General features: G+C 38.1%; 1 protein-coding gene across 3 annotated transcripts in view; it reads right to left on the bottom strand.

Annotated features, from left to right (window-relative positions):
* The window catches only part of BLNK (B cell linker), a 93,104-nt gene extending 83,463 nt beyond the window's left edge, over positions 1-9,641 (bottom strand). Inside the window, exons 1-2 of one of the 3 annotated variants that reach the window (XM_085229382.1) lie at positions 9,494-9,641; positions 7,110-7,172 (exon numbers count right to left, since the gene is read on the bottom strand). In XM_085229382.1, coding sequence (XP_085085508.1) covers positions 7,110-7,172; positions 9,494-9,568 — 138 coding nt within the window. In that variant the 5' untranslated portion in view covers positions 9,569-9,641. The remainder of the gene's footprint in view (positions 1-7,109; positions 7,173-9,493) is intronic. The other 2 variants (XM_085229383.1, XM_085229384.1) reach the window with 2 other exon arrangements.
* Between the last annotated feature and the right edge of the window lie 4,842 nt (positions 9,642-14,483).

Genomic DNA, 14,483 nt, shown 5'->3' on the forward strand with positions numbered 1-14,483 from the left:
AGCTTAAAAATTTCCACAACTTCTCACATTCTTTATGTTCCTCGAATTTGAAAGGTCCACAAGACTTGAAGGATATTTTTAATAATGTTTAAAATTATCAGTAAACTTTAAGAATGAAGAGTTCTAGATCAAAAGATATTCCTTTAATCCATATTTAATATAATTATGAATAATTTGACATTTAGAATTTGATTGGGTTGTTGTGTGCCAGAGCATAAAAACTAGAAAGCAAATAAGCACTTCTCGTCATTTGCAGCCACTACATAAAACAAACAAATTTATGCTAAAATCACTTTTGGCAACAGCATTTGGAATATGAATAGAAATATGGTTCTGTCAAAGAAAAAAGTAGGGAGCCAGCCCTGAATTGAATATGTTCGCACTGACTCAGGATTTTTACTACAGGATTGCATTGATAGGTCATGGCATTAGACAGTTTTATTCACTTGTTTTCTTTACTAACGCTAGTGTACTCTTAAATTAATGAATTGATAGCTTGTGTTCTTATCAATTTAAATTAACTTGTGTGTTCTTATGTCTTTTTTGACCTGAAGGAATATGAATAAATATTGTCCTTATACGTTATTACCTAACGGGATGACTGATAGGCAGCAGAAGTGGCAGACTGTAGAATGTCTCCCTTTTAGCCCTAATCTTAAGATCTCTTTAAAGTCACTCTTAGTCTCTATTTATTTATTTATTTTATTTATTTTTACATTCAGCTCCTGTCTATGCTCTGCTCCTATCACTTTCCTCAGCTTGAAATGAAGTAAGAACTTGTAACTCCGCTTTTAGACACTGTTTCCTATTTGGTTAGAAGCAGCTAAAAGCTGACCCCATTGCTTGGAGTGGAGTATGCTCAGAGTGACCCAGAAAGCTGATGCTATGCAGCCTGCTCTTATAGGTAGCCCCACTGCAGCTGTCTGCAAGAATGGCTGAGGGGCAAAGACTATGCTCCTCTGCTCTCTGTTACACTCTTTGCCCTCAGTTTTAATGCTTTCCATTCATCTCCCTGGAGGAGAAGCTATTTTCAGTTTCCATCTACCCTGAGAAACTTTAATTTCAAACAGCTTTGTTTTAAGTGTTTTCCAAATTCATAAGTTACTTGCTATAGGGAGAGATGCCAAGATTGCTCATCTTAGTGCAGAAGAGTTCAAGCTCTGAAGGTGCCTGGCTCTGACCAGCTCCTCATTGACTCCATGAGTCCAGAGCCTGCAGGAATACCTGAAATGAAGCTGTTTCTGAAAGTATACTTTTTATATCCTAGCTGGCTTACTGCATCTGATGGGGAACCTCTACAGCTAGGGGGGATGGCAATGAGGAAAGCTGTGAGGACTGCAAATCCGTCAGCCAAGAGCAATGTCCTTTCATAAACAGGAAGTGTGGAGAAAATAAAAGGAAGAAGCTGGCTTGAAGCTGACAAGAAGGAAAACATTGGATGGGTAGAAAGTATCCAAAAGAAGTCTGTGATAAGGGGAGGATATAGGAACTCACCCTAGCAAAGTGTGTTGGAGGAAGGAGAAGGAGAAAGTGTCAGATGTAAGTGAATGTGAACAGGAGAAATAAATGTTAGCGGAATAGAAATCATGCACAGTGACAAGGAATTTAATGCAATTATATGGTCGATGTATGTTTTGCAGCTGGAAATACTCATTTTTGTACTATCACTTTCCTATGGAGAATGATTGCTGATTTTTGTCAGGGGGAAGCTAGTGCACTTGCTGAAGGCAGGACAAGATTGCTAAGATTGCTTCTATTTGCGTGTGCGCATGCACAAAAATGGGGCCCCCAAAATATCAGTACTGAAGTGTGTGATTGCGTGAGAGCTTTTTCTGGCTTTCTGAGACGAGCAGTTTACCATTATATTATATTATGCTGGCAATGGAATTGCAACACTTAGCTGTCATGAGAGCGTTACTGACCAGTAGCTGCAACTTCTGTCATCATGTTTCTTTGGACCTCACCCACAGGAGACTTTCTATTCTTGTCTGATATGTGGGAAAAACATGTAAAGTGTTTCTTGGCCTTTTGCAGCAGTCTTAGTAATAAATTAGCAAATTTCTTGTTTACGGTAGGACCTGAGAAGACACTGTTTTCCTCAGGATACTTGTGGTCCAAACTTTATTTCTAAAACTGAGTATACAGGACTGTGTGTGAGATCCAGTTGAACCCAACTGGATGCAGCTTACACCTTTCCTGACAGCTAATAAACCAAACCTCAGCCTTCATTTGCCCCCACTTCATACTTTTAAAATGCCACTCCCAGTATTGGGAAACGCCCTCTTAGCTGAATCTGGAGAAGTAGTTCAGGTCTTGACGGACATTGCAGGATTCATGCACCAACAGAGGAGCTGCAGACCTGCCCTTTCCTGTCTGCTGCTGCTGCACTGTGGGGATGGGAGAGCATCCAAGTGAGACAATCCTTGCCTTTTCTCGGTAATATCTGACATAAATGAATGTCAAAGTACAGCCTCAGTGAGCTGAACCTGGCAAGATCTGGCAGTGTTTTGCACTGGCAGAGAGGCAGAAATCTCCCACAGGAAAATGCAAGTTTCCTTCTTCAAATATTATTCAATAAAACTGCTAGTGTATTGGTGATGGAAATAGGACTGGTTTTCTCCAAGGTATACTCGTGTTCCAATCATGTGATCTGGTACATATTTTGAAACAGCAAAATAGAGGAGAAATACATGGAAGTTGTTTAGAAAAATGGTCAGATTGATTCTATGTTTGAGAATTCCTAGCAGATTTCTATATGAAATCTATGTAGTAAAATTGACCTATTTGTGTCCTGAAGTTCAACTCCAAATTCACTGTTTTTTATATGCTTTTCAGTCTGTCACTGGAAATTCAAACCTGAATTAAAAAACTTCAAACAAGCAACCTACTCTTAGAACAGAAAAACAGTGTACAGTGTAGCAAATTCAGATATTAAAAAAGCAAGAGAGACTATAGTATTCTCTGCGCAATGCAACTGTGGCTAAATGCTGATTTGCACACTGGGACCAGATTAGCGACATTCAGATGTGACTTGCATGTTGAATAGCCATCACAATCAGAGAACTATAGATAAAAAAGGAAAGTGAAACTGCATAGTACACTTCAGAGCTAATATACTACTATTCTGCATTTTTAGATTTTACAGATGAAAAAAGGATGAGTTATTACTTCTAAATTTTTATAAAGTGCATGCAGGTTTTTTTCATGTAGAAGATCTTCCTGATACCCAATATGTTTATAAAACAGAATGTAATATCCCTATGAAGCAATTGTTTTAGCCACTCAAAGAAATACTCCAAAAACATTCCGTCCCCACAACCTTGATCATATGAGTATAGGTTATTTCCGTTCTGAAACCAGGAAAAATGGATTTAAGATATTGTGGCCAACTTACTAAATTCTGTGCGGCTACAGTGCCTGCATGTCTTGGCTTTGAATGTCTTAAACTTCAAAGACATTGGTGTTGATAAACCCATTTGATCCACCATTGAATGAACTGCTATTTGCATTTGACATGAAGTATGTGTTGTGCAAGAACCCCTTCCCCCTCAGAGATTTTGTGTTAGTTGTATGGTAAACTTTAGAGGGTGTCAAGACACAAACAGGTTGCCCAGTGAGGTTCTGAATGCCCCCTCCTCAGAAGCATGCAAAGCCAGACTGGATGGGGCGTTGAGCAACCTGGTCTAGAGGGAAGTGTCCCTGCCTATAGCAGGGGGCTTGGAATGAGATGATTTTAAAGGTCCCTTCCAACATAAACCATTCTGATTCTATGGTAATTACCTCCTGCAGCATTTCTTAAACTTTTGATAATATCCTTTCTTTGGACAAAAATTTAAATGATAGATGTCCGTGCTAAAACCACACAGGAAACAGGCACATCTGATGTGCTGGTGGTTCCAATAATGACTACCGAGGGGCCTTCACTGGAGGGTAGCACTGGAGCTTTGATTTGAGCATCCCTCATGAGTGCAGAAAGCTTCCTCTGCGCGGGCTTCAGGTATTGGTGCCGTGGCAAGGGGCAGGTGAGAGAATAAGGACTTGTCTAAGGCTTGTGAAGAGCTGCTGGTAGGCATTTGATTGGCTCCCATCAAACTGTCTCCAGCATGTGCAAGGCTCTCTGATTTGCTTTCTGCAGCAGTACACAAGGCAGAAGATCATTTTCAGACCATGCATAGGTAAAGCAAAAAATTGCCCCTCTCTAAAGTGGGGAAAAGTTCACTCAGCTCGCATGGGAAGCACTACAAGTTTCTTTCTTCATCTGCTACTCTAGAAGGAATTTTCAATAATACCTAACAGAGCTTATAATAAAACCAGGGCGCATCTAAATATCCATCTGAAGTTATGTAGATGCAGCAGTGTTGTACATATATCATAAGAGATCCACCTATCTTCACAGAGTTTCTATGCACATATACAGTGGCAAGCTTGTATTTGTTTATTATAAATTATGAATTTGTGTAGGTAAACCTGTAACTCCTATCTAGCAGGTGGCATCAGGCTTGTTGAAGTTTTTTCTTCTTTTCTGTGTGTGTACATTTCTGTCTAGTCTCCAGTGATGATCAGCTTTTCTCCACTGACTTTAGCTCGGTGTCCAAAGGTAATACAGGACGTCTATTAAGACTCTGTGGAGTGTAGTGAAGTAAATTATATGGCACTTGGAACTGAATGATAAAGTGAGATGCAAAGCCTAAGGCACTTGCCAAAGGTAAAAGAAAATATGGATAAAATAACATATGCAGGACTTCAGTATTTTGGATTTCCAACCTTCTGCTGATGAACCAGTAGATAAAGTTGAAGAATCACATTTTAAGTGGTATAGAATAGAAATGTAGATTTTTAATATATGTAATTATAGTATGTACCGTTATCAATCTGGTCATGCTATTCTATGTTGTGTCAGAAAATATTGGAATTGTGCGTACTTGGATTATAACACAAGCATAATTTAAGCCAGGTCAGAGAGAAACTGAACTGTGATCATAATGAGAGAACATGTGGGCAGCATCTGCCCAGAGATTTCAGAGTCCCCTCTTACATACCTCTTTCATTTCTCTGAAAGTGTAACGAACATCATTTTAATGTTAACAAAGTAGAGTGTGAATTCTTGGGAAGCACGTACTCCAGACGCTCATTTATATGTTAGTAAGGCCCAGTGCCCATTCCTGGGAGGGATGGACTGGATCTTGCTAACTGCCACAATTGGTGCTGTGATGCCTCTAGAACGGCACATCCAACATTATCTTAGCACAGAAGTGGGGGCTGGATACAATTAGATTATTGCTTTTGGTCTAAAGGAGTGTTCCATTTCTTAGGAACATCTCCTTAACCAGATCTCTGAAATCTTAAATATTAATAGCTTTTTTCATCACAGGGGAAGTTATCAAAGGTGATTTGCTAAGGAGGTACATTCTAAATCAGACACCATGCAATAGAGGAGGAACTTCTCATTCCTGGAGTATTTTAATTTTCTTGTAAATTATGCTAGGAGTTTGAAATAAAAGTGGGCTGTTTTAAAAATTGTTTATAAGTTAATTTACGTATTAGATCGTGCATAGGTGAACTACATCTTGCAATTACTCATATGTTGCTATAATTGATACCAAAACATAGGTTCTTGAATCTCTTTTTTTAGGTATTGTTGTATTTAATTATTTCAAGCTTAACTTACAACGGGTTTATCATGTTGACAAAGCTGCTGAATAATTCAATGAAAGAAGATATGAAAGCTGTAGGAGTGTTATTACAGGTGTGTCCTGCCTCATCTTTTGCACAATGCCTTCGAAAATGGATATCTCATTGTATCACGCACATTGCTATGGTTTCTGCAATGCAAAATAGTGCTTAAAGACGTGTTAGAGAATACATAGTTAAAAAGCATACTAGAAAACACTTTCATTTTAGTCATATTGCTTTTTAAAAAATTCTCTTTCACTCATCATCACCACAGACCACCTATGGTTCCTCTTGCTTTTTTCACTTGTGCTTTATTAGTTTACCACTAATGTCTGAAAATACTTCTCACATCCTTTTTCATTGCTGCTGCACATTGCTTCTTGGAGCAGGTAAGAAGAGCCAATCCATTCAGCTTTAACTTCAGTCCTTCTCCAGCAGTAGAATTTCTGTGACTACTGCATCTTTTGTAGTTTGATTTATAACACATGAAAGGGACAGAATTCAGCCTATATTGGACAGCTTTGTCAGCCTAGCATGAATTGTTAGAAAACTCTATGTTATGTTGTGGCCATGAAGTATTAAACAAAGTATACCTGCATGTACCTGAGTATCTGTGGTCAAATGAATCACTTTACAGGACAGGATCCTCTGTTAATACAAACAGTTTAAAACCTTCTGGTGCTTCCAGCAAACAGCTTTGTTAAGAAACAAAGTGCCAAGTAACGATTATTTCTCTTATTATTGTAACAATTGGTGAATTATTTTTTCCTTAAAATAGGTCTTAAGGTTATTTTACTTCAGAAGCTACACAAATGCAGTTAGTGCAGAGGAATTGCCCAAGGTCAAGGAGTTGCTCTATTCCTCTCTCTACATATTAGTTGAAATCAATAGAACCACAGTCAAGCAAAAATAAACAATCAACCCCCTTCCTCCCTCTCCCCCACACAAGAACATAGCACAACAAAAGAGGCTGTCAGAATTTTTCAGATATTCCCAGAATTCTCTATACTGTTCATGCAAAATTTGTGGAATTGTGTACTAGTAATCATGCAGGTTTTAGAGAAAGCTTGTACATAAGCAATGGCTTTAAAATATATATTTTTTTAAAAACACTAAGAAACAACCAAACAACAAAACCCTCCAATCGTGGAAGTCATATTTCATAAGAGACATTCCTGGCTACAGTAGAACATGGGTGAATACAGAGAGAAAATGTGCTACATATCTGTGCTCTCTCTGGAGGGAAGGAAGGGGTGGCTGGGATTTACAGTGCTTCAGTCAGGGAAGTAAATCAACACACCAAAATGGGAAGCTAGAGCAATTGACAAAGAAGTGCGTATGTAGAATGAAAATGTCAGTAATTCCTGGCACCGTAAGGAATGCAAGACTTACATGAAATGCATTTGACTGGTACCTCTTATAAAATATTTGCTTACCAAGAAATGAGGTCCATCCATACCCAGTTTTTCTACAAGCTCAGCAGATTCAGGCATTCCAAACTGAGGTAAGAAAAAGTAGAATTGAGTGTGGAACTTGAAATTTATGAAGAAGCTGATTTACATGCTCAAGTACGTCTGTAGAAATATTTAGTATGGATAATTAAGACTACTGGGAAGGATAATAGCAGTGCTTAGGAATAGGACATCTCTTCCACATAAGAAGAGAGAAGGCATAGTATTACTAGGGAGGGAAGATTTAGGTTGGATGTCGGGGAAATTATTTACAGAGCGAGTGGTGAGGTGTTGGAACAGGCTGCCTAGAGAGGCTGTGGATACCCCATCCCTGGAAGTATTCAAGGCCAGATTGGATGGGACCCTGCGCAGCCTGGTCTAGTATTAAATGTGGAGGTTGGTGGCTCTGCATGTGGCACGGGGGTTGGAGATTCATGATCCTTGAGGTCCCTTTCAACCCTGGCCATTCTATTATCTCTGTCTTTGGAAATAAGGGATAAGGACTGGTGAAATAAGACATCACCATGTATTCGTTCCCTTTTTTTTCAGCAAGTCCTGGCCTTGCACGCTTTACAGTATGAGTAACAGCCCAGGGTAGTGCACAAAAGATACAGGTTTCTCTGCACTGAAAGAGGCAGATTTTTTTCCTGAATGGAAAAGATAGCGTGCACAGAAGCAGTTGCAGGTTATCAAGAATATATAAAATGAGCAAACTCAGGTTGTAGAGGTAATCCCATTTATGGTATTTTTCAATTCTGAGTGCTTGGTCCTGCAATCTGAGCAGCATGATTTTAGGGCTCATGTGCACGTATAGCAGGTCTCTGGAGAAGTCTCTGATAGCCCTGTGGCACTGGCTGTGGGGGCAGTGGCACTGCATCTCTTGGGGACAGGTACTGGAGGCACTGTATGAGCTCCTAGCACTGGTCCTTGCTACGCAGAACAGCCAAGAACCTACTGTTGGCTATGCTGAAATGATAGGATCACTTGTCTGCTTTAATTTGTGGTGTGAATATAAGCATTAATAGCTCTTTATAAGGGTAGAAGAGAAAGGTTTTAAGTCTTCCACCTAACGAGTCAGTAGTTACACTGTGCATGCTGATATTTCCTTGTAGGGCTCTGAGCTGTAAAACAATTGTTACTAATTTTCTGTCTTGGTAATTAGAATCACTGTATCATCTATTAATTAGTCTGATTTCCTTTAAGCTACAAAGCCTTGAGCTAATTCTCCAACTAACTGTTCACAGTAATAAGCTCAAGAGTTTAGTTGTCACATTATTGTAAGGTATGAATTAATTCCTCCTAACAAGTCAGCTTTCTCAGTGTGGGGACTGCAACCCACTTGTGGTCTGTTGGCATCAGGCAACTTTTTATTTTTAAAAGCTTTTAAATGCATAAAAGTAGGTATTTATGCACAAGGCAAACATGGAAGGGTAAATAAATACATGAACGTTTTAAACTTTGGCCCATTTTCTTTTGTGGTTACAAGTAGAACGGAGTGTAGGAACACCTGATAACACACAGTTTTCCCCTCAAGAGATGTTAAGATGTTGCATATTCCTTCAGTTTAGAAGGATGAGAGCTTAGTAACGTTACATTCTAACTGAATGAAGCAAGCATTGCAAAGATTGGTTCTTCTGCAGTTAGAAGTAGAATGAACCCTGGTTATATAGAGAAATTTCCTTTAAAAAAGAAAAAAAAAAAAAAAAAAAAAAAAAGGAGAGATTATATTTATATTTGCCAAAATACAGTGAATGGACTGATTGTACAATATATGTAGAAATCTAAAAGCTGAGTCACAGTATTAAACAGAAAGAGACCATCTTGAAATACTTAGTGCAACTCAGGTTGTTTTGCATACATTGGAACGGACACTGTATAGGTAGAGAAGTTACAAGCTGACAAAGGAAAGACTGAAGAAAAAGGCCAAACTACCTTAAGGAAACATCTAGCATCTACAGTGGGTATGTATGCACTGAGGAAAAAAGACAGAGTTGGATTCTTGCTCACAAGCTGCAAATTTTAAAGCAAAATTGAAATCTAAGATCTATGCTCATATTCACTAAAATGGATATTTATTCTCAATGTATAACCGGGGGCATGAAATTCCTCTTGTACCCTAAGAGATATTGCTGTGAACAAGCATATTAGTATGACTGGCCATGTAAGAGATCATATTTAGCAAATTCTGCCACAAATTTGGTTTCTATTAAAAAAAGAGAACACCAAGAAAATCATGGTAAGTTCTCCTGGGTGGCAATTGCTGACAAGTTTACGTTTACGGTAAGATGTCTGTACACAGTATCTGTTAAGACTTTCTGCTAGCTGAATATAGACTGAACTGTCTAAAGTGTTACATTGATATTCTGTACCTGTCTTAGGAGGTCTGCAACTTGAAAAGCTGTCCAGCTCTCACATTCCTCTTGAGATGGCAGTTTTGTGGCCATGTTGCTATCCAGAGAGGGAGACTTGATCTGTGCCAATAACACTGAGTTGCTTCACTGGTCTTTGAGCTGCTGTAGAAATCCTAAGAGGAAGTCCTTTCTGCATTTTTTTTTCCTGTTTGCTCACTTAAAGTGAACGCCTTTAAAGAGCAGTTTAGGAAGTATCAACTTCCTTAAAAAAAGAGTGACTTCTCAGTATAAGAAAGCTTTGTTGCATAATATCAGCATATGCAAATATCAGTTATTACTAAAATTGGGTAAGCAAATTCTGCTGAGATTCAGCATGTAAAATACTTCTGAGTCATCAGCATGTTTATAGATTTAAATATGGAAACAGTTTTTCATGTCTGTTGCAGAAAGTACTACTGATAGCTATGCCTCACCTACCTTGGATTCCTTAGTACAATAGCCTGAATGTGCCTTCAGACTGCATTTGGCTTACTTGTGTATTTTGACATATTATGCTGCATTGTTTACATGGGAAAAAATAGAGCTTAGTCACTCTAAGTTTACATCCATACTGCCACATTATGTAATTCAATTCTTAGTCTCAAGCCTGGGCACCATAAATTTGTATCAGTATGCAATGAATGGTCTGAAACTGTCCCAGCCCAGCTACCTCCAGGAGCTGAATTCCTGCCCAGCTGGCAACAATCCTCTGCCTCCTTACTTCTGATGCCAGCTGCACTTCCAGTTGCAGAGCAGCAGCACAGGCAGCTCTTAAGGAGGAGGGGCAGGGTTCATAATCTAAAATGGGAGCGATGGGAAAATTTTTAGAGAGACATCGGTTTATAGATTGGGCAATACAATTGCAAAGATGCAGCTGCTGAAACAAACTCAGATGATTTTTCTCAGCAGATATGAGTCAGCTCAAGAAGAGAAATTACAAAGTTTCCATAAAAGATGAGAGACCAAGGAGTATTATTTTCTTATTTCCAATTATTATTATTGTTTTATTTCCCTCTGCAAAATGGGTTTGCAAAGGTTAAGATGGATTTCAGTGGGTCATTAGTTGCCACTGAATGCTCTAAACTCTTTTCTGTCTTGTGTCTTTGCAGAACATTGAATTTGGCAAAAACTCAGCAGCTGGAATTTCAGAAATGCAGAATTAAGATAGATCACCATTGCATCGTAAACTTTGCTTCCAGAGAATAGAAAGTACCAGTACCTAACTGTGCACACTGTAAGAAAAGTTATATTGAATTTTATAGCATTTTACTAGTGAGTTGTTCCAAGGTGGTGACATCACCCTGTTGGATGGGAGGTAGTGATGCTTTCTACCACTGTGTGCAGGGCCAGGAGAAAGAGAAAATCTCCCCTTCTGAGATTTTGTCTGCTGAATTTCAGTGCAGGAGTGACTGTGTCAGTAGAAGGGCCTTCATGTTCAGTGGAGGTGGGGAGCAGCTGGATGAGAGACTTGTGAATTAAAGGTTTAATTATTGTTTGGGAGAAACTACCAAATAAGATGGTATCAGGTGCAAAACATGAATGAAGTGCAGCAATGCTGTTATTTCCACAGTACAGTTTGGTTACTGTGTAAGTGTATGAAGTTCTAGTTCAGAATACATTAGAGGCAGGCTAAACATGGATTTTAAAAGTATAGAGGATGTTGCAATTCAGTGCATGCTGCTAGCAGTACCTGCTCTTATCTTTACTATGATCCAGTATGCCAGTGGCATTTTCAGAAGTCTTGGCACGTGAGTAGATGTTAATTACCTCCTGTGATCATCCACTGCTATGCTCATATGCTTTATCCCAGTCTGCAATGTGAGCTGGAGCCCTGTCCTGTCAGCTCACACACGCTGCCACATCCAGCTCTTCTCCCACCCTGCTTCTTGCTTATTGCTCTGATCCCCGAAATAGTGTCATTTGGCTAATTTTCCTGCCATTGCTTTTATTGATACTGCCAGGACTATGTATTCTGTACTTTCAGGATAGTACTCTCCTGAGGCCAGTGTTTCTGCAGTTCTCCTCTCTCTAGGTGAGAGGAACATCTATTTGGGAGAGTCATGCACAGCTTTGGGGTCCCATAGGAGCTGTAGCAGAAGTGGCTGAAACACTAAGACTACAGTTTGTCAGAAATATTTTGCCATCTGTGTTTCAATTGAATTAAAAACAATGTCAACAATGCAAACTTAAAAGAAGCACAGATAAGGGGATGCTTATCTGAGAATCTGTAGTTTTCTTTCCTCAAATGTATACAATGGAGATGGAGAATGTTATCACTTGCTTCCACTTTCCATTACCTCCAAGGAGATTACTTCAAGAATATGGAAGACTCTATATCTTTTTACTAATTTTCTTTAGTGCTCTCCTGTTACCTTATGCAGCAAACCAAATTTCATAGCCATCTAAGTAAATATGCATATGCACATGAACACATACTGTCTGTGAAGGCTGTGATGGGAATATCTTGGCTTTCAGATTTCACCAGCTAAAGTATGACCATGCTGTTTTTTCAAAATGGCCAGGGCCCTACACGCAACTTCCAAGCAAACAGTAGAAACTTGACTGAGAACCAAGACCAAACGTGTGCAGGACAAACTCACTCAATGCTGAGTACTCCTATGATCTGGCATGGACACTAGCTGACACAAAAAAGAGTTTAGTTATGTGTGCAGAGTGTAGTCTGCTATTTTAAGCTTGTATCTAATTGGAGACACTAACACTTTCTGTCAATACTTTGATTTTTCTACATTAAGAAATTTTATCTCAGTCTTCAGTGAAAATGACAGCTGATACAGATCTCTATCTTGCTATCCCTTGGGAAGTGTAACATTTTAGAGGAATCTTAGTTAATGAACACATTTTAGACAACACATAATTTGACCGTTCAACAGAAAGTCATTCTCATATGTAACTCCTACAAAAAGAAGAATTAATACAGTGTTACAGTGTACATTTTTTTTGTAAGCTGAAGGCTTTCTTTTTCGTTTAGTATGGAATGTGCTAGCCACAAAACAGGCATGTTTTTATAGGCTAGAGCTCCTTGGAGTTTCATAAAATGAGTTCTCAATTTGCAATTTTATAGAAATTGCTAATAAGCAGTATAGAAACTGTTTCGTAGATCATATCACTGGCGTTTCTTGCTAAATAGTTATGTATTTTCAAGAACATAAGCACTAAATGTGTTAAACTTAGTTTAGAACTTTCAAAGTGAAGATCTGCTTTGGAAACAGCTTGTAGCTTCTGCACGCAACTTATTTTACTGGAAAACTACACTCAGGAAAATATACTTGAGAAAAGTCTTAGCTCAGTGGTATAGTAATTCATATAAAATAGAAACCATTACAACTGATATATTTTATACCCATTTTATACAAGAATAATGAAAAGAATATGACTTACAATACACTCTGTATTTGTCTTCTGTTAGGAACACATGTTGGAGTTGATTCCAAATAAGTTGAAGGAGCAGTTTCTCATGCCTGCTCTTCTCCCTTAAATGCTCCCATATGTTTTTTTGTTGTTATTAATGTGATGGACAGGCTTGGCATTTGTGGTTGGTGGGAGGAATATATTTTTAAAGTAAAAAGCTAGAATAGTATCATAGACTGAGCAACTTCACAGCTGGAATATAAAGGTTTACTGACAGCTATCTGTCTAGAAGTTTGATAAAATGTTGCTAATCAGTTTTGACTGATAAAATAACAGAATCAATGGAAATCACAGGGTCTGGAAGAGACCTCAGGAAATCCATGCAGGGCTTCAGTTGAGAGGCAGAATCAAGTGTTAAAATTAGGGCTTATTGACTCAGTCCTAGAAATCAGTTGGGTAATCTCCTTTTTCTAGTTGTGAGGTCTTAGGGTAGGACCAGGATTGCTGTACGCAGTTTGCTGCAAAAACACATCTTTTAAAATTTATTTTATTATTTTTAAAATTTCACTTCCTTTTCAACCTGTTCCTAGTATGTATTCCCTGTCATTTCATCTGCATAATAATTATTGCCAAATGCTTATTTTTCTTTTGTTTGCTTCCTTTGTAGCTCGTGGTGGATATACAGCATGAAAATCATTGTCTTAAGGACAGTTGCACTTTGTGTTATTGTTTATATTTCTAAAACCATGATTGTTAGTTTGACCTTCTCTTTGACTTTAGCAACCGATTCAGCTGTTATTCTAGACAGATTGCACCTATTCCCATATCTGTTTATTTGTAACCAGAATATTACACCTAGGTTGTTTTTTTTTTTAAATCTTTTTGGAAATTCATGTTTTTAACTAGCTCAAAAACAAAAACAAACAAACAAAAAAAAAACCCAAAAACAACAACAACAAAAAAAACCACCTGCTACAAAAGTGGCATTGTTCACTAGAAATTCCCTTTGATTTTTTTCTGAAGGCTGCTATTGATGCCTTAGTGCTTGGTTGTGAAACTCTTCCCAAGTATGCAATGTTCTGAGCAGTTCAACTGAGACACTTTTTATAATTGAATTTGTTTGAACACCTTGGCAGATTCACTCTCTACTACTCTAGGATCATACTCTGGCCTGTACTGTTTGCCTTTACGTTTCATAGCATTTCATTATAGAATGTGTCCTACTTGGAAATTTGTCTGTGTGCTGACTATTCTGATAAAATATAGGAAATTATGTACGAACATATTTCCATCTGGCAACATTTGTATGCATTAAAATCTAGTGAGTAACTTTCAAAACAGAAATAAAATATTATTTTAGTGTCTTGTCTTATTATTTAAATAATATTCTTAGGCAGCTTAGATTTGAAAAGCTGCAGTTTATGCTTTATTTTTTTTTAAAAATGAATTTTGTTAGTATAAAGAATTCTTAAATACTATTGATTTATTTCAGGTTTGTACTTTGATATGTATAGAAGATCTTTCACCATGCACATGACACTTGATAGCAGATAAATGGAAAAAAAAATAATAATACTTAAACTCTCAATGGGCACACTAA

The sequence above is a fragment of the Meleagris gallopavo genome, chromosome 8, assembly GCF_905368555.1.
Source record: "Meleagris gallopavo chromosome 8, MGAL_WU_HG_1.1, whole genome shotgun sequence".
Taxonomy (NCBI): domain Eukaryota; kingdom Metazoa; phylum Chordata; class Aves; order Galliformes; family Phasianidae; genus Meleagris; species Meleagris gallopavo.